General features: G+C 48.2%; 2 protein-coding genes across 2 annotated transcripts in view; one reads left to right on the top strand and one right to left on the bottom strand.

Annotated features, from left to right (window-relative positions):
- The window catches only part of LOC149365140 (uncharacterized), a 151,357-nt gene extending 136,975 nt beyond the window's left edge, over window positions 1-14,382 (bottom strand). The window contains exon 1 of the mRNA XM_089568792.1: window positions 13,978-14,382. Coding sequence (XP_089424918.1) covers window positions 13,978-14,382 — 405 coding nt within the window. The remainder of the gene's footprint in view (window positions 1-13,977) is intronic.
- LOC149365139 (solute carrier family 13 member 2-like) overlaps window positions 1-27,530 on the top strand; it is a 205,693-nt gene that overhangs the window by 5,929 nt on the left and 172,234 nt on the right. The gene's annotated exons all lie outside the window — the stretch shown is intronic.

Raw genomic sequence — 27,530 nt, 5'->3', positions numbered from 1 at the left:
GAAGAAGTAATGGGCGTACGCGGAGCATGTAAAGAGAAGAGAATATAGCAAAGGGCGCATTCGGGTTATGTACTGTCTAACGTACTGTATTTGAAAGAACGTCAATTTGAGCTAGATTGTACATATTATTTGAGACAGAAAATAATAGCCCTCAAGGGAGACATACGCATGTCCTGCGTCGGTCTTTCTTGTGTTTGTCTCTCTTTAGCTTTATTATTTTCTACCTCAAATAAATGAAATAACGTACAGTAGGGTGCCTTGATGGGCCAGCGGAGCCCCAGGCATCGAGGCGCCCTAATCGAGAGGATCAAGGCGCTATTATCAGCAGATTAATACAGCGCGAATGAACGAGGCGACGGAATAGTACACTAAACACGCTGTTGGCAGTGGATTAATCTGTTCATAGCAATCAATAAACTAGCCCACACCACAATCCTGACACGGCATTGTGAGGTGTTTACAAAAAGCGCAGCAGCATTTCACTGAACATCGGTGCTAGTATTGCCTTCTGCACGCGTCAAAGTTGAAGATATGAAATCTCATTGTCTGCATGATCGATACTGAAGAAAGTAGCCTCCATGACAGGTAACTTCAGACCCATTGTTTCGTGACACAACGTAAAAAACACTGCGTAAACCACACTGTGGACCAAAATAGCACACTTTATTGCTGTTTTTATTTGCTCATCTAACTCTCCAGCTATATATTGTTCTCTATCTTCCTTCTAAATTTATTGTTTGTATGCTTTACAGCGACAGTGGTTAGCGTCTCAACTCTTGATATCGTGGCCTCGTCTTCACTATCACTGAGAGACTTAACAAGCGACAAGTAAGAGATTGGAAGGCACTGCCCATCGGTCGGCACCAGGAGCTTGCCACCGCAAGCCTCAACGCATAACTCTTCGCCACCACTATGAGGCCGCCATTGATAACAGATAACAGACACTGGTACCTATAGAAGTACAGAAAGGTGGGCAAGTTGGTTATTACTATCCATGGTAAAACAGCGCGGAAAAAACACGAGGACGGAACAAACACGACAACACGAGCGCTGACTTTCAACTGACGATTTATTACGCACATGTGTACATATATAGCATTCCCGCCAAACATTAAACAGAACAAAAAAACACTGTCGCCGACTGTTCGTTGAGTGGTGCAAGACAGCTGACCAGCACACTGATTTCCTGTGGAACAAGGTCCGCCGCTCATTGTCTGCGAGCAAGGAACGCATGCCTGCCTGTACTCGAGGAAGGGTAGTGTTCTTGGATGACGCTGTTGTGGAGGAACGCCATCGCAAGACTCTGGAGCTGGGACCAAAATTCTGTTTTGAACCACGGCTATTACCAGTTGAAGAGTTGGCCTTGTCAAGGAGAATCGCTGGGCAAGTACCCGAAGTGCAACGCCAGCAGTGCGTCTCCGAGTGCTTCTCGGCTGTTCAAGGCTCCCTTGGCAAGCGTAAAGCTTCGAAAGGGTTTGGAGCATTGGTGAACCACCTGGCCGCGAGGGACCTGAGACCACTGATAGCAGACAAAGAAGGGTGCTTTGTTGTGATGAAGGAGAGCGTGTTCTCGGATAAAGCGTTTGCTGCCATTTCCAAGAATTTTCGACAAGTGCAAGAGAATGCCGCAAAAGTTAAGAGACGTGCCGTCGCCCTTCTTAAAAAGGTTAGTCTCGACCGTTTGCGTGAGTCCGTAAAGAAGTCGGAACGCAGTACGCTTGAAATATTTTTTACGGTTAAAACCCACAAAATAGGTTTTCCGTTTCGGTCCATAATTTCGGAGAGGGGAACGTGGCAGCTGGTTGTTTCCAGCTACTTACAGAAGGCGCTTGCTTCCCTTGCTTTTGAAGACCCTTTCCGAACGCGAAACTCTGAGGTCGTTTTGGAGTACCTTCAGAACAATAATCCTGGTGACTGTCATGTGTTCAGTGTTGACGTCGAGGATCTATATTATTCGATTCCTCATGAGTGTTTGCTGCGCTTTGTAAGAGAATGTATAAGTGAGGAAAATGATGAAGTGCGCTTCCGCAATGTTTGCGGTGTATCTGTTGATGCTTTTCTTGAAGTGCTGTGTATGTACCTCCGGTCGACCATTGTTGAATGGAATGAAGGTGTGTTTATACAGCGTTCCGGGATATGCATTGGTTCTCGCGTGGCTCCGCTGCTAAGCGACTTGTTCCTTAGTAGAATTGACAAAGCAATTGCAGGAGAGTTACCGGACGGCGTACTGAAAGTACACAGATACGTGGACGATTACCTCGTTTTTGTAAAAAACGAAGAATGCACGCAGGATGTCGTGAACACATTTGTCAGAAATGGTCATGGACTTGCTTTCACCACGGAGAACGTTAAACAAGGTAGGATTCAGTTCTTGGATGTGGAGCTGAGACTTCAGCCCGGACACGTTTGCTGGTTGTATTCGCCTCGCTCCGTAAAGCCCTTACTCAGTTTTCAGTCCGGGCATTCCAAGCTGGTAAAGGAAGGCATCGCCTTGTCTTGTGTTCGCGCCGCTCTGACCAAGTCGTGTGTCCATCGTATTGAGGAAGGAGTGCAAGGCCAAATTTCCAGGCTTAAGCACGCTGGTTTTCCTGAGGCAACTATTGGAAGGTTATGCGAAAGGTTGGTGGCCAAAATCAAATCGGACCATAAGCGTGTTCCTCAGGCGAATGAAGTCTCAAAGCGCCGGAAGATAGCTGTCATCCCATATGTCCACGCATTTTCACACCGTCTGAAGAAAGTGGGGCGAAAATTTCAAATTGATGTGGTATTTTCGTCTCGCAGAAAATTAAGCAACATTTGCCGAGCTGTGCAGCGGAAGCGAGAGGCCCTACTAGGAAGGAGGATCGGTGGTGGTTGTACCACAGCACACGTAGAGAGGAGGGTTGAGTGCATCGAGGGTGTTGTGTATAAGATTCCCCTTTCTTGCGGTGGGTGGTATGTTGGCCAGACTGGGCGATGCCTAAACGAACGCCTGAGGGAGCACCATAATTCTTTGGACAAGGCAGCCGGTTCGAATTTGGCGCTTCACTGCAGGCAACCTGAGCACACGTGCGCCCCATTGCTTCATCAGACATCCGTCATCTTCAAACATAAGGATCAGATAGTAAGGGAAATAGTAGAGGCATATCACATTGACAAAGGGGGTACAGCATGCATTAGTAAGCCCTCATTATCACTAGCTAACCGCGAAATCACCTTTTTGGAGCATGCATTTGTAGATATGTAGATTTAATATTTTCAGTGATGATGCAGTGTTTTTTTGTTCTGTTTAATGTTTGGCGGGAATGCTATATATGTACACATGTGCGTAATAAATCGTCAGTTGAAAGTCAGCGCTCGTGTTGTCGTGTTTGTTCCGTCCTCGTGTTTTTTCCGCGCTGTTTTACCATTGACTGGTACCTAGTTTTAGAGCCTGCTCAACTCAAGGAAAGATAGCCATTCCCCGTCAATACCCCACACATCGTTCAACACAATGCCAAGTCAATAGACTTCGGCGCTAAGACCCCACAGCAAGGAAGGAAGGAGGCATCGGAGGCCAGGGAGCCGCGATGGCGTTTCGAAATCAATTCCAGTGCAAACATATTATTACAGCTGATTTGTGTGTGATTGTTTGTGACTCCGCCAATACTTCACAATACTGCCATGACCATGCCACTCTGCTCTGCACTAGGCGTTTCTGACAGCCTTTAAAGAAAACGAAATTAGATGAAGTTGTCTTCATTGTCTCTTTAATGTAATCCAAGGTACCAACACTTAGTGTATGACAGGAGCGCATCAGCCATACGTGCTATACAACTCTTGTCCCGAATAATGAATGCTTTTTTTTTCTTCACTTGCGACGTATATTCAGCAGTATGTGCGAAAATTTCAGCTCTTCAAAGGCCCCTTCTGCGAATGAGTAAAGCGATTATTACACTCTGCTGCCGTTTCTCTTTTCTTGGGCGTAGTGGAACTGCGTCCTGCCTTAACCACTTTATCTTGGCGGAGTTCCCTGGGGCTGTTAAATAGATATCTTTTCTCTTTTTACAGCATGCAGGAAGCCTGAAATGCACTCAGAACTCTCGAGCACTACCGCTGCTTCGAATGGCCGCGACCCTTTTCTAGAAGTTTACTGTTCTTTCGGTACGGGGGTAGAAGCGGCTACAAATAGAAGAGACGACTCTCTTCAAACAATTCGCTTTTTCTCTCACTATTTTTTTCTTACATGCAAGGGCGAATGAATTCCCCATTTTCCCGTGCTTCTTTGTATTGTTGTTCTCCCATTAGATGCCAGAAAAATTTTTTTACACGTTTTTTACTTAAGCGGTTTAAGCCCGAAGGGTGCTTTCACTTGATGCGCTTCGCCTCGGTTTTATATTTACCGCTTGAACGAGAAAAAGTTAGGGTCCGGTGATGGTAGACCCAGGAAATACCAATAAGAGATTGGAATGATAGCGGAATGCAGCCAAATGGTTTGCTTTCTTTTCGTGCGCCATTAGTAGCTTTCCACTCGAACTGGTAAAAACAGAAGGAAACCAACGCGAACGAAACCCAGGAAGGGATATTGTTTCCCGGCGCATGACAAATGAAAGTGCTGCCTCTTTGTGGTTGTGGTCTGTCATCATTTCCGCGATGCCCCCGCTTCATACCCAGAACAGTGTTCTTTATTTCTCGTATATCTTCTGCAAATACTCTATGAGAGAAAAGGTAATTTTAAGAAACCAGCACCCTCCTTCAAACAAAGTGCGTTTGCGAAGTGACCACATCGTCCAGAACAATACCGGCACTCACTTTGTTCTGGCTTCACAAGTACTTCTCATTCAACTTTCGTAACTCCCTTTAAAGGAGATCTTCCGGGGCTTGTGCGAGTCAGGTTGCTCTACTGTGCAACATCTCGCGACTGTAGTCCTTAATTTAATTGCCACCTGCTGCAGTGGACAGTTTGCTCACAATTCGGTGGGAAGACGAAACCTAGGTGGCGTCTCTGGGCTTTTTTTCGTGCATTTTTTGCTCCCGGCCAAAGACGCCGACGCGGGCTTTTCCTCGGCATGAGGCTCCTAACGATATCGCGTTAGAAGTAATTTATTAGTTTTAAATATCTTTACTTTCCTGATTTATTGCTTTAACAGCATGCAGCTATTAGAAAAGTACGCAAGGTGTTTTGAGCACAGCGACATCCCATTCATGTACGAAAGTTTCCTCCCAGGGCTCCCTTACTCCAAGGTCATCGCGCCACACATGAAGCACGTTCCTTAGCGCTTATAGCTCGGATGTACGCCAGGCTATTAAAATATTTGTCTGAAGAAACGCAAAAAGAACGAGACCGAAAGCACCTTCTATAAAAATAGCCGGCGCTTATTTTCAGCTGCCGATTTTACTTCGGACGGAATAAGCTCACTTCCAAGAAAAAAATAAATCATAAAACATTACCATGCCCTTTTAATTCAGAAAGGTCTTTGATCATAGCACCAAAGTAAGTGACCTTACGGCCCTCTAGATATTGTGATGATTTTTCTCCGCTCTTGCAGTCATGCTACGTTTCAATTAGCTTTCTCACTGCCTGGTCATTTTGTTCGTAAATGGCCCGCGTTTGCTTAAAGGAGCGCAGCCACTAAACAAAACTGCGGAAATAAATGCTATAAACTAGCACTATTCAGATAGCGTTGGTGAAAGCGTTGATTAACAATGAAAGCTAAGAAGTGCTACTATAGCCCTGCTCTTTTCAGCTACTAAAAAAAGATGCTCTCTTCAAATCAGCCACCTGTGTAGTCGGTCATGGAACGACCGCGCCGGCCTCGTTTCGATGGAGGCGAAACGCGAAAGCCGCCCGTGTGCTGTGCGATGTCAGTGCACGTTAAACATCCCCAGGTGGTCGAAATTATTGCGGAGCCCTCCGCTACGGCACCCCTTTCTTCCTTTCTTCTCTCACTCCCTCCTTTACCCCTTTCGTTGCGACGCGATTCGGGTCTCCACCAAGATGTGAGACACTCTAGGTCATTTCCTTTCCTCAGAACAAATTTTCAGTTAGTAACCAAGATTCAACAAGCAAACAACCGAGTAAATGTTACACTGAAAAAAAAAATGGGAAATTGGAAAATTGGTTTTTTGGGAAAGGAAATGGCGGACTATCTGTCTCGCATACATCGGCGGACACCTGAACCGCGCCGTAAGGGAAGGGATAAAGGAGGGACTGGGAGAAGAAATGAAGGAAAAGGTGTCGTAGTGGAGAGCTCCGTAATAATCTAGGCCACCTGGAGATCTTTAACGTGCACTGACATCGCACAGCTCACGGGCGCCTTTCGGGCTTCGCCTACATATTATAAGAACAGTCATCATCGCTTTCCGGAACCCTGTAAGGGTCTCCGGAGAGCAGACGAACGACTCCTTCTCAAAATTTTTACAAACACAATGCTGTGCCCGGCAGTATTGCAACACTCCAACACAGAATTTGATGGAGGCTGCAGCCTGTGTGGGGCGACGTTCTCGGACGTTTTCCACATGGTCTGTGCCTGCCCTTCCTATCTCCACCCGTCCCAATCCTTCATCTCCCACCCTTCTAGGGAGCCCTGGGAGACGGCTCTGCCTAGCTGCCATGACCTGCAGTTCCAACGGACCTTGGTCGCTAGGGCGCTAACGGCTAATTATACGCCATTGGGGCTCCGGATAAGGAGCTCCACCTAGATTTATGAGGACCTGTACCAATAGGGCCTGGGCTCAAACACCACCTTTTGTACATAGTCAGTAAATTTTTACCAACACCACCATCAAAACGCTGCCGCCGCGGTTGGGTTCGAACCCGGGTGCCCCGACTCAGTAGCCGAGCTTTACAATGAGCCTGATTGGCTTTGTCACTGGCCTGGAGACGGCGAAGTCAAAGCTCTCAGAAGCTGCAACACAACTTTGCCAAACCGCTTCGAGCAACGCCGATCGAGCCGGAGCCGCTGAGGAGCCTATACAGCCGATCCTTCACTTCACGCATTAGCGAGGCCGTAAACGCATCTGGTGCGGAACACTGGACGCGCCGTGGAAAGCGGGCACAAGGCAGCTCGTTAGTGCAGCCTCGTCGTCCCATGGGCAGCTGTTGCCTAGGTGCCGGAAACGAGCCAACTACGCAGACTTTTGGAGGCGGCTTTTGAAGTAGCACAGACGCGAAGTTGTTAGGTGTCCGATTTTTGGCCTTGAAAGAGACCTACGGGCCTAGTGGTAACGAAAGTGAGCGCGAAACACCACTGTGGAACGTTAATAACTAATTACAGACTATTTTGTGCCGGCAGTTCCGGCCTCCGTCGCCGCCAGCGCTGAAGTGCGCCTTGACGTCACGGTCGAGCGGCCAACCTGCACTACAAGATTAGTGATGACACGGTGTAGCTGACCAGTCCGTGCTCTTCCTGTAAACATCCACTGAGCCCGGTGACGGCTCAATAGCTTGCCGCAAGTGAAGCTTCACGTTACTCAATGCGTGTGAAAATGCCGAGCGGCTCCTCTGACAACGTCAAAAAAACACTGAATTAGGTTCCATCCAACGCCTCAGACGAAAACTTACTTCTTGTGCTCATTAAACAAATCGTATCATTCGTGCGTTTTCGAAATTTCGTTTCCACCCCTTAAAGAGCCCGTACAGAAAACTCATATCAACTTTTGTTCTTGGAAAAATCGATTATCTGCCTCTTTCCAGATATGTTGATATTTATTTGGCAGCAAAACACGCACGTATTGGTTATAAAAAAGCGCCTAAAAATAGAACTTTTCTTTTCCGCCACACGATCCAAAGTCGCTGCAGCAAGACCGGAAACAGGCTCTGTGATTAGCCATTTCGAAGTCAAAGGTGGTGTATTTTTTATTATTATTTATTAGTTACCTGCATCGCACCGCAGGGAATTACAGCAGGAGGGGTACAGACTTCATTATAGGTATAAAGCAATTATTGCAGTGCATGGAAAAGTGCAGCCACGCCCGAAAAAACATGGGGACGCTTAAGTGGCCTGGACAACGGATTGCGATGGCACTAGATTTCACATTTGTCGCAGCTTCTGCTGCAACTTCTGCGCGTGTTCACTTCAGGTTCTTTGCAATTATCGGTCCATCGACTGCCGTATTCGGACTGTCACCTGCAATAGCAGGTATCCGCTATGCTCTGGCGGGGACGACATTAGCGCATGTAATTTTTTTGAAATTTTGAGTTTCAATTCTTCATCTAGGTGGCTGTCTTGAAACTAAGTTGTTCACAACCCAACGGGAAGGTTTGAATGATGTCATGAGGTGACGTGACTCTTCTTTTCTTAATTTAATGGCCACCTGCCACGCTGGTCAGGTTGCTCACTATTCAACGGCTAGGTTGCCGCCATGATGACGTCACGAGGTCACGTGACCTCTCTTCACCAATCAAGGAATTTCGTGACACCGTACGTCGGCAGGGTTTCGGTGAGACGACAGCTCTAATGTTATAGCATTGAAACTTTCACGGCGACACACCAGCGTTCTTCCGAAATCGGCCTGTTGTAGGAAACTTCGTTTTCAGATAAACCAGCCTGTTTGCAATAAGAACGCTGCAATCTATCGACGCAGGCCAACTTCATCTGGTCTTCATTGGACCTCAAGATAATGTGCCGAGGTAAGGAGTTACGCATTTTTATTTAATTATTAGTTCTCGAGAGTTTTCTATTGTTTTCTTCGTGTCTCTTCCGGCTCTTGCGACTTTTGCACGCTTGAAGCTACTTGTGTTCAAGAATCAACGGAAACTTCCGAAAGTAGTGTAAGCTTTCTGATTAGCAACTACTAGGTTTTGAACAAGTACTTTAATTTGTAGATCATGGGAGATAGAGGGCACGCAGATGGTTTCTTGACACTCACAAGGTGGACAGGGATGAAAAACCCTGAGGGCGCTTGCCAACATTCCGACAAAAGGGCTTGTCTTCGTGCTGCCTTGCTGCTTAATTCCTTTTTCCCAGTTTTTCATGTCAACCCATCCGGTAATACCACGCCACCTGACACAGCTGGACACCCAACCTTTCATGCCGACATTCGCTATCTCTCCACGCTCCACACTCCAGATTCCTTTGTGCTGAGCTGGTCTAGGTATTTCTTTACACAGTTTTGAGAGTTAGCCAGTTAATCTTCTTTAGCAGCCATCATGCCTAGACAAGATCAGATCCGCGCTCCACATCTTAAAACCGTTCCCATTTCGTGCCCTCCTCCCCCTCGTCGAGCCTTTCTTCTCGAAGTGAAGGCACTGCTTAAATCCCGCCAGTGATGAACATTTTGCCCAGGTGAACACAAATCCTCTTGCCGAAATGTTGGCAAGCAGCCTGATGCTTTCCCCTACCTTGTTCATTTTGTGAGCACTTTAAACTGTAGTTACCAGTGACAGAAAAGCCACAGGTCATATTAAAGTATAATGCCACATATTAGTGCTTAAAGACATGTGGATTGCGGAGGCTTCCCGGAGAGGGGCGGCATCACACAACACACCGAAGGAGATATATTGAGAAACGAAGGGTTATAATGCTAACTCATTAGAAGGAGTTGAAACGTCCACAGTTCTAACTGCTCAGTGAAAGATTTTGGCCACACCAAGGTTGCTCGTGGAGATGTAAACGCATGGTACTGCGGCAATTCTCATTAAAAGGCATGTGTATATTACTAGGGCCCTTTTACATCTGCAGCTGTCAAGGGCCAGTTCCCATTGTTTCGCGTCGGAGTAGTGGTGCGTAGCCGAAGAGTGGTTGTTATAAGAAGCACTCGAAGAGCGGTTGCCCTGCAAGAAAAAGGAGAAGGCAGGAATGCGCATCCGGATAGGAGTCGCCCAGAGAACCGCCAGGAGAGTGCCCATCATGGAAGGAGCAGGATATGGCAAGTTGTCGTGTTCTGCCATGTTGTATCATTGCCAAATTGCGGCATGTTAGTCTCCACACGCAGCTAGACTAAAAGTCACGTGCACTTTGTAGACCAAAGAGAGAAATTACCGCCAAGGAGAACAGCGGGTGCAAAAATTGATAGGCAGAAAACCAAAGCAATATTCAACAGCTTCGGTAGGAAACAGCAGTTTGCGATAGGTGGCCAGGTGCTAGAAGTGGTCAGGGCATACATCCGCTTAGGGCAGGTATTCACCGCAGATCCAGACCACGAGAGTAAATTAACCAGAAGAATAAGAACGAGGTGTAGCGCCAAGTACTCAGCAATTCTAGTTTTAATTGCCAAGTACTCAGCAATTCTAGTTTTCAGTAGCGCTAGCACCGAACAGCTGAATTATTGGTATGGGTTGCATTCTTCATAACAGACTCATCACGTAATTGCTCTCATGGCTAAGTCATTTCGGTTAGCGCTGCCTAGTTCTGCCAGGATGAAAGCTACTTGTCCGAGGCTTCGTATGAAGCGTTCTTGCCGGAACGCATATATTAAGTAAATGTGAGCACGATCTCCTTGCTGCCGCAACGGCATTATTCTTTTCGTAACAGCTCTTCCCTCGTCTCGGCATCCCATCGCCCGGCGACTGCCGGCCCGTTTCTCGCGCGGAAAGACAATCATGACACGCCCCCGCCAGTGGTGTAAGCGGTCGCTCTTGGAAAGCCGTCGGTTCTTGTTACGCTACTTCGGCGCGAACGTGCGCCGCAACTGTCCTCGCCAAGAAAATTTTGCTCATTCTCAGCCTGTCGCCGCGGCATCGATGAGCCGTCGTCACGTCCACGAAGAATTTGGACTTCAAGGAGAGAAAACACTGAGAGAGAAGCCTAATTACCTTCACTGCGTTATTCAGGCTCCTCGCGGTGCTATTGAGAGACCAATACAATTTGTCTGGGCTGACCGGCGTTGTTCGCCAAACGTCATGATATCCCTGCTACCGGCAGAGTGTAGTGCTCCGCGTTTTATAGGCAATATCTTTGCTGAGTAAACTTGTTGAAATTTATTTATTGGCGCAGCAGAGGCAAACTGAAGCTCGCCAGTGCTGTAGACCACTGCGTCTTAATGACAAAGAGACTACTTTTCCTGATAACGGTGCTCTATTGAGCAATATTGCCAGAAATTCTGGACAACCGCATTTTTTAGAGCGCAGCTCTTTGGCGTCCGTTCCTGGGTTTCGCGTCGTCGTCGGCGTTGTCGTCGGCCTCGTAACCAGCTCCGCCCCCCTTTCATCCCCCCAGCGCTAGCAGCGACCGACTGATACCGCTGGATGCCGCTGACGCCGCTAGAGAGTCAAAATGACGTGACTGCATAGAACACCGTCGCCGCCATGCAGAAAGAGGAGGAAAGGGTCCCCCCCCCCCCCCCCCCCCCCCTGTTCTTGTGTGGCGGATAGGGTGCTCTTCAGTTGCCGACGCGCCGGTTATTTCACGTAGGCCCCGGCACGTCGACGAATACGTGACCACCTTCCCACGGCTAGACCTGGTTCTTAGCGCTGCGGAAGCGAGGGTATCATATTGTTTGTGTCGGCATCGGCGGCGTTGTCCCTGAAACCAACTCCGCAGCTGGGGTTGACTCACTATCGAAAAGGTGAAACAGCTTATTTGCTGCGCTCAAATTTCGCATTAGGAAGTAACGTAATCGTCGGTAATTTTTTTTTTCCTCTAATTCAAGTATGCACTAACTAGCCCAAAAAGAGGTGTTAATGCTTATCTACGTGTTTTTTCAGAGGTAATTAATTGCGAACGCAATTTTTTCGCCTATCCTAAGATTCCACCATAACAATCAATATATCCGCAGATTCCTACTCAGGGCACTTGTAATGATTTGCCATTTATTGTCAAATATGCACCCTACTGATTTTCAATGGCAGTCTTCGAAGCACGATGCGAGCTAAGGAAAAAATTTTAAAGCGAGATTTTGTTACGAATCAGAAGCATAGGACATTGTCATCATTACGTTGGTAACAGTGTCTTACAGTATTCCACATTTGCCTCCCAATCAAAAAAGATGTCCTAGAAACGTGGTCTGGTTAACACCTTCAAAAAAATAAGATAAAGGTGTCGCCATGATCGTCCGTTTTCAGGGGAAAGCTGTAGTGACATCTGAACATTTTTTATTCCGCCCCAATCCCTGAGGCGTGGCTGCATAGCCGTTCATTTAATAATTCACGGTTTTCTTTTCGGTTTTCACATCCCGAATTTGAATCGAAAACATTCTGTTTTCAAATTCAACTTTTTCATCAATAAAGCAGAATTTTACTGACAACAAGACTTTCAGGCACCTGTCCACGGTCTATAATGTCATTACGCCCGAACCCCCAAGAAAGAGGAATAATGTGGCGGCTGTCTCAGCAACTCATTTAATTTTTTTTGTAGTTTCTTGTGCTAAAATATACTCGTAAAGTTTCGTATTACATGCATTTGAGATGGGAGGAAGAATTCAAAGCGGTGAAAAGGTAATTTGGCAAATAACTCTAAGAAGACGCACCTGCGTAAACAGCGCAACACATTTGTAACGTGACAGCCCTCTCCTGTACGAGAAAATGACAAAACGAGTCGAGTTCGGCACAGCAATGACTCTTGCTTGCAGTTGCTGCGCTTTTTTTCGATCCAGCCTAAATCGTCATCTTATAGGGAATAAAAAGTGGCGCCGCAAAGTCTGCACTTGTTTTTTTTTTTTTTCTCCAGGGTCTTGTTGAGTTCCGCCCGGAATGCGCCATGCCACCAGCATCTAATGCAATCTTTCGAGTCGCTATACTTGACAAACTGCTGCAATGTATAAAAAAAAATAAAAGTATGTGAAGGATCAGTCAGCGGCCCGGCCGCTCAGTGCCCGAGGCAAAAAGCAGCCTTCCAAATGCGCAGCTCGGAAGCGGCTGCCTGTCTTCCTCGCGCTGCAAGTAGAGCATTGCCGCTTTCGGGAACTGCAGCGCGACCCTTGATACGTCGCATATATCCGGTCGGCGTTAAGTTCTGCTAATAATTTTTTCAGCGTAATGCTTCGTAAGTATATTGGAGTGAGCCCGAATGGGCCCTGTGAGAGCACAAGTGGGAGTCGGCCCTGTGAGCACGAGCCGCATAGGCGGCCGTGGATGCGAGCCGGCATTAATTCTTTCCCGCCGTTCCACAGCATGCCGTAACACTGATCACACCAGTGTTCATAAAAAAAAAAAATTGTGCAGCTCGAACGATTCAGTTGGCTAGCCCGCAAAAAAAAAAAAAAAAAAACGCAAATATTTACCGCCGCTCACAGCATCAGTCGCTTCACCGCGGCTGGCACCATGATTTTCTAAGCCGTGCTAATGACAGCTATCAACATCGAGCAGGTGCTTGAAAGACGCGAGTAATTGTTTACGGCATGAAAAAAAATTCATGGGCTCCACTTTCACATTGTAGTAAGGCAGAAAAGAAAAACGTTCAGCCGAAAACTCTTCAGCGGACAGACGCAATGAAAAGTAGTTTGGAAAACGACAACATTGGCAGTTTCCATCATAAATACTCTCTCAAATAGAGAATGAAGTCATTTCGTTCCAAGCGAGAAAAAGAGATCAACCAAGCCGCAGGCGAAGAACCAAGACGCCATGAAAGGCAGCAGGAGGTCGGGGGAAGACTGCGGACGGGAGCACGGACCCACCGTCAGACTGCTGCCGCCTTCGCGCTCGAGTGACGCGTCTCTCTTCCTTGGCGCCTCTGTTGCACCACACGACGGCAAAGCGCCGCACGTGCTTCGCTACGACTTCGCCACCTTCGCCGCTCCGCGTACCAGGCGCGCACCCACCACAGCGGTAAGACGTCACTGACTCCCCGCTCGCATGCTCTCTGGCTAGCGCCTGTTCGGTACTCCGCACGTCACAGATATTAGCTACATTAAATCATTGGGGTTCCAATTACTTATCCCAGCCTAGCGAGTCGATGCTAAGTCCATTATGAGCGGCACTTTTATTCTCAATCAAATTCCACTTTCGTTCTCAAATTTTGAGGCTACACATCTAGTTCTTTCGACAAAATGACAATCAACGCAAATATTCAATGCCGTGATTCGCACTAGAACTAACGAAATACGCTCCTCTTCAAAGCAAGAACAGCACCATATCATTACCACATTTACGAATGGTGGTGGTGTACAAGTACCGAGAGCTTGCTGCACCTCCTCACGGACAATGTCAGCAACTGTGCCAACCTGTGGCTGTTCCTTGTCCGGAAAGAGCTTCACCAGTTCTTCCCTCACGACGCACCGGATAATCTCCCGTAGAGAGTCTGCCAAATTCACCGTGGCGCCCTCCACAGTGGCCGTGAGCGTCGACGCTGCTGTACGGTCGTACTGCCGGGCCCTCATGTCCAAAGACTTTTCGATGGTGCTCGCCTCCTTTAAGAAGTCAGCTACAGTCAATGGAGGACTTCGAACCAGGCCGGCGAACAGCTGCTCCTTGACACCTTTCATTAAGAAGCTCACCTTCCTCTCCTCTGACATGCTCGGGTCCGCACGTCGGAAGAGTCTCTTCATTTCCTCTACATATACCGTCGCACTCTCGTTGGGCAGTTGATATCGTGCCTTTAAAAGCAGGTCAGCCTTCTCCTTGCGCAACGTGCTGTCCTTGAAGACATGGAGGAACTGTGTTTTAAACATATCCCACGTATGAAGGCCAGCTTCATTGTTTAGAAACCATGTCCTCGCGTAGCCTTCAAGGGCGGAATAAACGTGCCGCATCTTGCAGTCAGCGCCCCAACCATTGTAGATGGCCACCCGGTCTTACTGGTTCAGCCAGTCTTCGGCGTCCTCGTGTGGTTGACCGTGGATATGGGGTGGCTCTCGCTGGTGATGGAGCAGTACCGGCGGTACTGTAGCTGGAGGATTCATTGTTGGAGCACTTGCCCTCCGTGAACAATAGGAAACAGGGAGCAGTCCAAATTCGGGAGGTAAGCTCTGCAATCGGTGACTGCCCTGGTGCACTCGTATGTCTACCTTCAGTATTTGTCCGGTGCTGAAATTGCGGCTTGAAGGGGGCGTACGTTGCATTAACGACGTACCCAGCACCTGCACCAGATGTCACGTAGGTAATAAGCGGCCTAGGGTCAACAGCGGCGTAGCCGGGACGTGCACTTCAAGATGATGATGATGATGATGTCCACTTCCACACACACTTCCTCCTCTTCTTGAAAGGCGCTTTTGTCGGCACGAGAGCTGGCGTCAATATTTCGCGGCAGCAAACAGAAATGAAAAGTGTGATTTTTGTGTGCTGCATTTCCCACAGAGTTCAAGAAAACAGACGCATCAACGACCCGCCTCCACGGAGTGAATAAAGTTTACGGCGCTGTAGTTCTACATGTAAAACAGGGCCTTTTGGCTGAGTTGGATCTACGCAGTTTGCCACGTCCGAACCTCTCCCGGCAGCGTGTGAGGTTTGCAAGCTTGCTTCGCACTTCGGGATCGTATTCCCTCGGCACAATACTGACCGAGTGTGGCTGCTACGCTACACATGCAATATATTTATCGCTTTTGTACGGTGAAACCGGAAGCGCCGACGAAAAAAAAAATGCCACAGTAGTTGCCATATGGTCCGTATTATGTTTTGTGCAGGGATCAGCTTAGCATCAGATGTGAGCTGCTACTTCCGCCATGGAAGAGAAGCAGGGAAGAGAGCGGGATAGCACGGCATGCTACCTCGTCAGCCCATGCTCTTTCTTTTACCACTAGGAGAGCTCAGTTTCCGATCTGTGTCATACCGGGAGAGGGACTCCCAGGCTGGGCGCACTCAGTGTAGTGCATCATTAGAGGCGGATTACGGAACCGTACCTGGCCCTCGAAATCCTCTTCTAGTAACTGGGGTAGAAAACTCGAGAGAGCACTGGCCGCGAATGCGTAGACATTCTATATTTGGACGTCTCTCATTACTCCTGTCCTTTTCTGGGCATCTGTCAACCTTTAAATCCGGGATCTTCATTCACTGCTCTGTCGCTGAGTGCTTGGTATTTTGCCGTTTTAACACGCGTTTAGTGTTAGAAGTGGCAGCGGGCGTACATTGCCGACTGGCATATTTTTGTTGCCGTGAATAATAATATAAGCCGTTAAGTAGCCGCTGCCTGACTTCTGCCTTTTTTTTTTTTGTAGCGAAAGTTACACTAGGCTAGAAGAAGTGCATTTCTCTGAGCCGGGAAAAGGCGACTACTGCGCATGCGCTGTTACTATGACAACCAGTTGCGCAGGTCGCCACAGGTGTACGCCGCCTCCGCCGCAGCCGCTGCGCCGAGTTTCGATCACTTCGCTATGCGCCTCACAGGGCATGCGCAGACTCGCTCCGCGCAGCTGCTATCTAATGGTGTATTCGACTGGTCGTTTCTGATCGCTCTAGAGCGCTCTGAGATGCAGCCGCACGTTCGGCTGGTCGAAATCAAGCGCTCTGACTACATTCGGCTGGTTCTTTCAGAGCGCCCGCCTCCAGCTCAGAGCGCTCTAAGGCGCTCCGAGAAAAAAGTCGGAGCGGCCCCGAGATGTGTTCACGTGACAGAGCCACTTCCGCCGTTTCGCGAAGACGGCATAGCCAGAGCACACCACGACCGGTCTGGCGAGGCCTAACGCGTCGGTTTTTACGCATCCGTAGAAGCAAGTTTAGGCGCTTTAGGTATCAGACGCATTTAAAACGTCCCTGCTGTGTGGCTCTATGAGCCGAAATGTCGAAAAAAAGACGAATAATTACGCTGGGTACGCCGTTACGGAAGTTACGTCCTTTTTCTGCTTCCTGCGCTTTCGCTCTGAAAACTTGCTGACCATTCGGCTTGACCGGTCTCACTATGCACTCGGAGCTAGAGTGGCTCTCATTTTGCCGAATCCGAACCGGATCGTGGAAGCGACCAGTCGAAGACACCATAAGTAAGAAGCGATACGCTCGCTTCTCAGACGCGCACCATGGAAGAAGGAGAGCGGGCGTGCGCGTCACGGCAGCAGTACATGCTGCGCAAAATTCAGTCTTCCGATGCAGAAGTCGTCGCATGGTACAAGTCCGGCCGACAGCGTGAAAACGAGGCGAGAAAGGCTAAGCGGGCGGCCGAGACGCCCGAAGAACGAGAGGAATGTCTCGCGAAGAGACGCCGCCAAGCTGCTGAACGACAACGACGGCGCGTCGCTACCAACATGTCAGTAAACGAAACTGCTTTAGCTACGTATGTCCTGGTCTAGCTGAGCTAAGCCCCTGCCAATTTTGGCGTGTTGTTTGATGTCTGTATGCTAATTTCGGTTGGAGAACGGCCACTTGAATGGCACGAAAGGATTATGACTTGAAATTGATTTACAAACCGATTGATTTGACAATTTATTTGTACATGAAAACAAGTGTAGGCTCAAGCATGTGCAGGGACAGCTTTCTTGGCTGAAACGCGAATCAGAAGAATGTCGAGATTCTTTTTTTCGTTGTTAATAAGCCTGATCACATGCTTTCGTTTTTCAGAAAAATCTCGTGTCTCATCTGCATCGGATACATTTGCGCTTGTTCCTTGGGCGCTTCGTTTTTTTTTTTTTTTTCTTTGGGGGGGGGGGGGGGGTGTAACGCACTCGTACAGCAAAATGGTGTCGCATTCGACAGCTGCTCTCAAGTAAGCAGCCACTAACCACGAATAAGACAGATATTGTTCAACATCATCCATCTCTTGTTTTCTTGCTTCAAGACTTCAAGAGAGGCCATTCCTAGGAGCCACCAGAATTTGTTTTGTGTGTGGGGGGACTCAAGAAACCAGTAACAAAAGTGGCATCTGTTCACTTCTGATCGGGTGCTGGCAAAGGACGTAGCGACAGCCAATGCTCGAACCTCATCCATGAAAGAGCGACAAAATACACGGTGCCGCAATAAATATATCCCATGGCCATTAACCTCTCCAGGGAAACTTCCTCGGCAGAGGCGCAGATAGGGAGGCGGTGCGTGAAGCGTAAGCTCCTTGTTAATCGCAAACCATCCCCAAGCGAAAGCCCACGGGGAATGTTACCAGCGTCAGCTGGTGAATGACCGAAAGATGAGAGGCCGAACATTCACGCGAAGCACGGATTTTTACGCCACAGCGCCTGCCTGCGCCGACGACACTCGTTAGCCCTCAGCTGCTCCTCGTTTGCGGCCTACGCATGAGCCCTCTTCTTCCTGCTCTGGCTCCGCGTGTAATAACAGTGTTGCAACCGGAACGAGCACGTGTAACGAGGGTAGCGCAAATGATAGCAGTTTTGCTACTCGACACCTGAGGGGAAGGTTCACAGCTATGGTTTCGCAAATGGTATGCACTGCCAGTGACCTGTTCCTGTAAAAGGGTGGCCAATAAAGTGCATTTAAAAAATAACAGCAAACTGCGCCTCTTTTGCTCATGAATAGATTTTACCTCCCATTCTCACAAACTATGGAGACCGTCGTCTCGAAAAACTGCGGCGAAGCAGGCGCCGAAAGTCAAGCCAAAGTTTTCTTACTTCTGCTGCTCGAATGATATCAAGCTTGAAAACAACTTTCATATTATAGCGATTCCACAGTGATTCGAACCAACACCAGCTCAATTAGAGCAGCTTCGTTTTCTTGTGGTCTAGACAGCTGGATAGTCAACGATGTCTTGCGCTATGCTTAAATCAGTGCGCAGCACTTGCTAGCGATGGAAGCGTCGTCTTTTTAATCTGTCATCTCTTCGTTCTGCGCTCACGGTATGTGCAGCAACCGGGGCCACTCAGTAGAGCCAGGCGAGTTAAGGGCTAGGCAGCTTTGCATCATTTGTGAAGGGCACTTTTAAGTACCCGCACAGAAAGTTCAGAAGGCGTCCTATGTGCCGAGGAGACGAAAGAAGAATGAAAGATGGTGCGACAAGCAGCGAAGGACGCTGGGCGCACCGCATAGCACGGAAAGGAGAAGGATAAGATAAAGACAAGAAAATAGAGGCAATGATTTTTCACTTGGGAAGCATTCAAGGCAGCGCTTTGTTTATAACAAGTAAATCATTGCCACAGGGTGCACATTATTTGCTGAAACGTGGAGGACGGCACCCAATTCACTGAGCAACAATTCACGTGTTCTTGGGCATCAAATTACTGGGGATCGTCTTCACGGGCGTCGACTAACGCTTTCGTGTGGTTTGTGCCAGATGCCGTTTAGCCAGGAAATCTTATGTTTTCAACAACAAAAATTAACAATAAAGGCATGCAGGTTTCTCTAGCTTGATGCTCTAAACACACATACATACAGGGTCTGTTCTGAAAGTAGTAGGACTTATTTTTTTCAATAAAATTTGTACATGAGAATAGTAGAAAAGATTACAATTTTTCAAAGTAGCACCCTTCCGCACAAGCACGCTGCTACCAATGAGTTTTCCCGTTTTCGTACGCCTCCAGGAACGCCTCGACCGGAATGTTGTTTAACTCCCTCGTCACGGCCTGTTGAACCGCCTCTACCGTTCCGTGATGGTTCCCCCTTGAGCGTCATTTTATTCTCGGGAACAGAAAAAAGTCTGGCGGGGCCAAGTCGGGTCTGTAGGGGGGCTGAGGCAGCGTTGCCACCGTGTGGCGGGCAAGAAATCGGGGTCCTGCTTCACACGATGAAGAAGATCCTGGCAGATCGCTTTCCGGTTGGCCTTTTGCTCCTCTGACAACACTCCCGGCACCAACTCCTCGCACACTTTCCTCATGGCTAAGTTTTCTGTCACGATCTCAAACACTTGCGTTTGAGGAATGCTCAAGTCATCAGCAATCATTCTGATACTCATTCTACCATCACTGTTCAGTAAATGTTTCACTTGCTACACATTTTCGTTGGTCTTGCTGGTCGAAGAGCGTCCGGAGTGGTCGTCGTCTTCCACTCTTTCCTTACCTTCTCGGAACAGCTTGTGCCACTCAGAAAACACCTTATCTACCCATGGCAGCGTAACCGTAGGCCTCCTTAATCATGCCGTGAGTCTCGTTGCCCGTTTTACTAAGATTTACACAAAATTTGGTCGCGTATCGCTGATCCAGTAAACGCTCCACGATTCTGCGTGACGAGACATTTCGACATGGGTTCACAGTACAAACGACCTGCTCTCTTCAATAGCCGAGAGCCCACTGCCGATTTTCCCCAGCATTCCCAATATCCCTCTTCAACGATCCTGCACGCGCAGTCCGCCTTTCGTCCGCCCGTTCGCCCAGGAAAAAACCAGTCCTACTACTATTAGAACAGACCCTGTATTTGTTCAGTGTATATATGGACTCCTGTATATATGAAAACTAATATCCTGGCGTTAAAACTAAAAACAATGTACCATTTTCTGGTCACGCAAACTGAATGACATTTTTTTTCCAAATCTTTCACGTGTAACAGGAAGTTTTTATATCATTCATGAAATTCTGCGAGGTAGGGAAGTGCCAAACGAAAAGACACTACAGTATTGCGCCCCTTTTCGAGGAAAATTATAGTGCGAAAGTTTCACGCCGTCCAGCTCTTACCAGACCTTACTGAAATTAATACAGTCAACACAGATCCGCTCAGTGCAAAATCAGTTCACCACGGCCGTGAAAAACAAACTGTGCCCAAATTGAGCTCTAGATAAGAAAAGCGACGTTGTACGTTTTATCAGGGTTCTCACAGCTAAACAGTGCCAACTTTTTGCCTGACTACCCGTGACACGTCACAGTGCCAAAGTGCCGAAAGCGTAGAATCCGTATGCATACAACCCGCCGAAGCCGTCAGAAGCGAGTCGATAATTTACAGATTATTGAAGCCAAAAGCTTCACTAGGCTCGTCAACAACGCGCTTCGCCTGGGCTGGAGTTCCTATATATACAGTAACTCTAGCGTGGGCCACCCCTGGGCGCCCTTCCTCTACCTCGCCACCCCTCTCTTCTCCTCCTCGCCACCGGTTTACCCCTTGCCGCTGCTGCGCGGTCTCCGGCCGTCCCAAGAGAAGGTTCTTTCGCAAGGCGTTGCGAGGACGCGCGCGTGAGCGGCTGCGGCGGCCGTAGAAGAGGCGCAGACATTCGTCACGGAAGGAAGAAAAGAAGACCCAGACGTGGTAGCGAGCGAGTTGGCTCAAAAGCAGCGAGCATAGAAAAGTGCAAGCCTAGACAAGCGGCTGAAACGCCAGAAGCACGAGAGACACGCCTTGCTAAACGGCGGCAAAAGGACGCTGAATTGCGGCGCTTGGCTGCGTCGACTGCGTCACGTCTCCCATTGAGCCCACTACACAATGGGGGGCAACTATAGACCTTGTCTATCGGAGACAGGGTGTGCGTTCTGTATACTGCGTAGCAGCCACAAGCACAGCTGCTTGCTACTACTCTGATCATCGGGCCATCTTTGTGGCTATACAGAAAGTGCAAGACATTGTGTCCATTGAAGAAGAACAAATAAAGAGATTTGAATAGCCCTGTATAACGTCTATACAAGCTTTGTATACCTAAGACAACACGTTTTGGAAAAGCTAGAAAGCTATACCCAAATTGTAACCCTATGTATGAAACCTTAAGCTAAACTACGAGCATCGCCACGATGCTTTTCGCTTTGAGATATCCAGGCTTAACACTTTAGCTAAGCCTCAGCCCAACTTTTTTCTCAAATTTTCATTCTCACGCCTCGCGGTAATTTCCTGTGCCCATGACTCGTGTGAGTCATGCCAAGCGACTTAACGGGGCTCACTTGAAATCAGTCCCAAAACGGCAATGCCGTAAGCAAACAACTGAGCCGGCCAGCGTATACGTGGATGAAGCGCGGTCTCACCCTGTGCTTATCACTGTTTCCGGCTTGCTCCGCTGTGCGAGTTGAAAGGGAAAAGGCGGAGGATCATTTTTAAAACCGGCATCTCTGTTTCTCTCGAGCTAGACTGGAAATATTTGCAGGAGGATGGAACCATATTCAGTATCTATCGGTCATTTGCTTCACTTCCCTCGGTGGAAAGCGTTTCAGGGGCCATTTTGAGGCATTCAGGGCTCTGAATGCAGCTCCTGGGGACTCTTACCGCTGCACTGTTGCTCTCGGGGTTACACGCGTCGCTGACAACTAGAAAAGAAAGCAATAAGATGGATACACTTAAGCCGTGGATTGAACATCATGCGAACCATCGTGTTTTCTCACCGATCCTTCGGCAACCAAAAATTTAGGTTTCAGTTCTTTCCAGAGCACCACTTTCTTGGCTATGAAAAGAAAACATAACATATGGCCGGTAATATTTGCTTTCTTCTCCCTGGAACAATAACTTTGAAGTCATGCAAATCACCGCTCTGACTGCTGGTACTGTATTCTTTTTCGAATTTTCGGGAGTGTTGAGTAGCTTACTTTTGATCGTTTCTGCAACAATGTTAGAAATTCTTGATGAGAGAAATCTCGCACGAATCGAAAGAATTGTTTCATAGGACACGCGTTTATTTCTTACTTTCGTTCTTTATTGAAAAGTTCAAAAAGAGAGTTTTCTCTCAAAGATCTTAAAGTCTAAAGAGAAATGCAAACAGTCATGCTTCAATGAACGGGTTCTTGGTGTAGCCGTGATTCTTGGAAATGCTAAACTTGTCAGCCATGTATTGCACTCCCACCTGAATGATGGTTGGCATCAATATGAACGTTAATGTTGTTAAAATGGGCATGTGAGAAATAGTTTCCCTTAATAACGTTCACTTAAAAACACATCGGAATTTTCACTCTTAAACTATCAGGGCTATGACGAGAATCTGAAGTCCGGAGCCGCAACAACACGCCGATATTGTTGGCTTCTTTTTATAATTTCAAATATGTGCGCACTTGTCGCACTGCTTGTTTAGCGGTGCGCAGTGCACAAGGCATGGTAGGGAGCACTAACGAAACACTTACCCCGCGTTAATTGTGCTTCCTTCTTCCATATTTATTTCATTTCATTTCTGCTTCTTTCATTCCCTCCTATAACGCCCGTACTGTCATAATGAACAGAAAAAAAAAAGACAGAAACGCCCATGCTATGCAAAGCGGGCTATACAAAGCGGGCTTTACAAAGAGAGCTGTCAAGCGGGCTTTACAAAGCGCACTCGTTCTTGTTTAGGAACGCTAACGCAATCTCGAACGGCGCTGGCGTCCTCATGAACACGGTAGCTCGACACAAAGCACCGCATAGTGCGAAGCCTACACGTCTGGCCGGGCCCTCGCTTTGGAAGCGGAGTGATTACGAAGCGTCGGCTGCCTCGAATGTCTGCCTCAGGGCGCCTGCATCCGCAAACAATGCGAACGACTTAAGGAGCGCAGCGAAACAAAAGGAGGCGACGGAAGTCCTTTCATTCATCGAAATGGCAGCGTGGACGGGAAGTAACCGTCGAGTGCGTCGTTACGTAGACTGGCGGCAAGCGCCGCCGTGGTGGCGTTTTCGAACGAAACATTCCAAGGGACCCGCCTTCGCTGGTTGAACGCAGCACAACACTTCACTTTGTGCGCAAGGCAGTGACGCTACCGAGCGTAACGACTTGGGGTGGTGGTGGTGGTGGTGGTGAAAAACTTCTATTTATTTGGAGGCCTAAAAAATTGCCTACGATTACGTTACTTCCTAATGCGGAATTTGAGCGCAGCACATCAGCTGTTTCAGCTTTTCGATAGATTGAGGCAGAGAATTCGAGCAAGACATGTGTTTACAATTACAGACAGCTTGTTATTTTTCACACATACTCCTTCCTCAAGAAACACTCCGCCAACAGTTCCTGCCTGTCATGAAGGAAGCTTTGTGGTCTGAGAAACAGATCAATATGTGCTCGACTTGCTGTACCAAAGCCTGGTTCTCAAAGAAGAGGCCTGTGCAAGTATTTCGCGAGGTTGTCACAGAAATTGGAGGCGTTACGAGCGACAGGAAAGAGATGTTATCCCACATGAGTCGTAATGGATGTAATAAACTGTAATGTCCAACGGGAAGATGATCTACCCTGCCCCCGAAACGCAGGAAAGGGGGCGGATGCCGCCGCCTCAGATGCAGGCTGAGACGTCTTGGGTCCCAGCAGCCTCTTCAGCCAGTTGGACGAGGTGGAGCTGGAGCTCAGGGTCCGAGCTGCGCAGCAGGGTCTCCCAGGGGTCTCTACTGTCGATAATGTGCGTCCCCCCGGGAGAGTACGGGCATTCCCATATTATGTGGCCGAGGGTCCCTCTCGCACCGCAAAGATTACATTTATCGCTCCTGGCCTCGGGGACCATGCGGTTCGCCATAACCGAGTGCGGATACGTATAAGTTTCCAGTCGCCTCCGCGCGACTGCTTTTCTGTTGTCTAGTTTCGGGTCTGGCGAGGCACGAGTCTACGCTCCACTTTATGATGCTGCGTGATCTCCCCGTATTTTAGCATGCGCTCTCCGCTCCCTCGGTCATCGAGGGGCCCTGTAGCGGCTCGGCGGTAGAGATCTCGAGCCAGCTCGTGGGCCGCCTGGTTGCCGAGAGCGGCTTCTTGCGCCGGAGTCCAAATTATTTGAATTTCCCTACCCAACTTTCTCTGGCCTAGGATTCTGGCCGATAAGGGCGCGATCCTTCCCTTGCTAAAATTTTGTATGGCAGTTTTGCTGTCACTGATGACAAACTTCGCTTCCGTTCCAACGCAAGCTAACGCGACCGCAATTTCCTCGGCAACTTCTATGCTCCACCCGCGCAAAGTGGCAGCTGTCACGAGATTGCCCCGGCCGCTGACGACCGTTGCCACCGTAAAACCGCCACAGCCTCCCGCCGCGTCTACATAGGTCACCTCATGTTCCGAAATTTTGCCGAATCTATTTTCTAATGCCTCGGCTCGTTTTTGCCTCCTGTGCCTGTTATATTCCGGGTGCATGTTTTTTGGCAGGGAGGGGGGGGGGGGGGAATTATCAAATTTTGTCTGTCTTTCCTATCTACCTCCACCTTTTGCGCGAGACCTCTATCCGGCTTTATTCCAACTTTAGTCAGAATGTCTCTTCCTGTCCTCGCGGTGCTAAGTCTCTCAATTTGAGAGGTTCACACCACCTCCGCCAATTCTGGCCATGTGTTGTGTACCCCTAGAGCATCAGTTTCTCTTTGGATGTGCACATGGGCAGACCCAGCGCTCTTTTTACGCATTTTCTCATTAGAGACTCGATCTTTATTCTTTCCACCGCTTTCAAATCTAGATACGGCGTTGCGTAGTTCACCCGGCTGAAGACGAACGCCTGTACCAGTTTAATCAATTTTTTTTTTCAACCCTCGGCCGTCTGCTGGCCACCCGCCTAATTAGGTTCAGGGTCTGCATCGCGTGATTCTCCAGCCTTCTGATAGTCTCGCCATTATGTCCGCGTGACTGGAAAATCAGGCCCGAGATTCTGATTTGCTCGACTATTGGTACCTCCTTACCCAACACTTTAATTTTGATCTGCTACGGGGGCTTGCACCTTAAGTGCTTCGGATTATATATAAATAATTCTGATTTCTGCAGCGAGCACGCTAGGCCTCTCTCGGCCGCGTACTCGACTATGATGTCGGTGGTGGCCTGAAGCAGGTTTTCGACGGCCGAATCACCTCCCTGGTTGACCCAAAGGGTGATGTCATCCGCATATACACTAAATTTTAATCCTTCGAGCTTTGCCAATTCTTCGGGGAGCTCTCTCATTGCCATGGTGAAGAGTAGGGGAGACAGCACCGATCCCTGGGGCGTATCCTTACTTCCTAGCTCAATTTCGAGGGATTCCAGCATTTGGAACTTTATGAAGGCAGTGCTACCCGTCAGGATGTCCCTGATGTACCGATATGTCGTGGTACCTACATTAACCTTGTTCAGCCGTTCCAGGACCGCCTCATGCTTCACGTTGTCGAAAACCTTCGTGAGGTCCAGCACCAAAATGGCTTTCGCATATTTATACCTTGTGTCTATTATGTCATGTTTGATTTGGATCATGACGTCCTGCGTACATAAGTGAGGTTGGAACCCGACCATCTCATGTGGCCACAGAACGCCCTGCTCCATGAAGCTCATCAGTCTGGTCTGGACGACGTGCTCCATCAATTTCCCAACGCATGAAGTTAAGAAAATTGGTCGCAAATATGCCAATTGTGGAGGCTTCCCTGGTTTCAGTATTAAAATAATGCTTACCGCCTTCCACTGTTGTGGGAGCTCGCCTTTTTCCCAACATTCCTGCGTGTACTCCATTAGATACTTAATGAAGTCATCGTCTAGGTTCCTGAGCATTTTGTTCGTTACCCCGTAAGGGCCAGGAGCCGACTTCGTTTTAAATCTTACAATCTCTGTCCTTACTTCCGCTTCTCTGATTGGGGCGTCCAGCGCCTCGTTAGGCGCCCCACCATAGTCAGGAAGTAGAGTTGGCGAAGTTTGCCCCACGTACGTCTCAATTAATTTGTTCAGGAAATCATCATCGTTCCCTCTGAACCCGTGTCTCGCTTTGGCCAATCTTATACCGGATTGCGTTTTCGAGTTTTCAGGGTTCATCAAGTGCCGGAGGAAGTTGAACGTCTTGGAGAGGTTCATGCTCCCCTCCATTTCGTCACACTTGTTGTCCCAATTTTGCGCGCATAATTTGAAAGTATAATATTTGATTTCCTTATTATGTCTTTCGAGAGCTTGCGGTTCGATTTCTGCTTTTTGAGACGACACTCTATGCTTTGCTTAGCTTCCCACATATGGTTAAGATGGCTGACCGCAATTTACGGGGCGTTATCCTCTACTAGCCTTTTTGTCGCCTCTCTAACGTCCAATATGAGCGCCGTCGCCCATTCCTCGATGTTTCTGATGGGCTCCAGTTTATGAGCTCTCCTGAACTCTCTAAATTTATCCCACTCAATGACGGCCGGCGCACGAGCCCTGCGCGTTTTAAGGCCTTCTTTCAGTATGGAAGTAATTATGTATGGAAACAATTATGATCGGAGAGTAAAACGTTCTCGACGCCGACGCCCTATGGTTTCAGCGCCGCGTTTCTGGCGCAACGTTGTCAATGCCTGCAGCCCACATCTCTCTCTCATTACTCCACGTACCTATAAGCGCGATTCGGGCGTCCACTGTCGCAGGAAGCCAGTTACGCGCATTTCCTTTCCTTAATGTCGGGCTTCCGACGCAGGCCAAGTCAGCAGTTGCAGTTTTCCAAAGACATATTTGCGGAACTATCTGCACATGAAATAGAACAAAAAAAAGAAAATTACCAACTCTTAGAACGTTAGCTATTCTTGTACGTAACGTGCAGCACGTGATATGACAAAATGTTGTGATCAACAGATGTAAAAACCGAAACGACTCTTTGAAAAGTGCACAAATCATCAGTTGCAATGCAACACTTGCTATCTGAAAAGAAAAAAGGCGCACGGCCGAAACAACAAAGTGCAAATAATTCTAATCAAGAACAGGTCCCACTGAGAAACTTTAAAGAAAAAGAAAAGGAGAGGCAGTGGACACGGACCACTTAGAAGATAACATGGAACAAGGCTGGTATACAAAATATTTTCATGCACTACCGTAGTTCAGCTTCAAAGCCCTTGGCCTCAGAATTTATAACAACTTCATTGGGTAGTTTGTTTCATTCATCAGATCTCCTCACGAGAAAAGAATAACGAGAAGGATCTGTCCTGCAAGTCAGCGGTTCGATTTGCTTGGTTTGTTTTGTTCGACCTACGGCAGCCGATGCCAACCCTTTTGCCACGGTCCGGGCTGCGAGTCCATGCGTTCACAAATATACAACTGCATTTCATGGCCCTTATTTTAAAGAAATACATGAATCAAAATAGTTGC

The sequence above is a fragment of the Amblyomma mixtum genome, chromosome 2 (assembly GCF_055824585.1).
Source record: "Amblyomma mixtum isolate Tamu chromosome 2, ASM5582458v1, whole genome shotgun sequence".
Lineage (NCBI taxonomy): Eukaryota > Metazoa > Arthropoda > Arachnida > Ixodida > Ixodidae > Amblyomma > Amblyomma mixtum.
The sequence above is the reverse complement of the archived record's forward strand: the minus strand, read 5'-3'. Positions and strand labels throughout refer to the sequence as shown.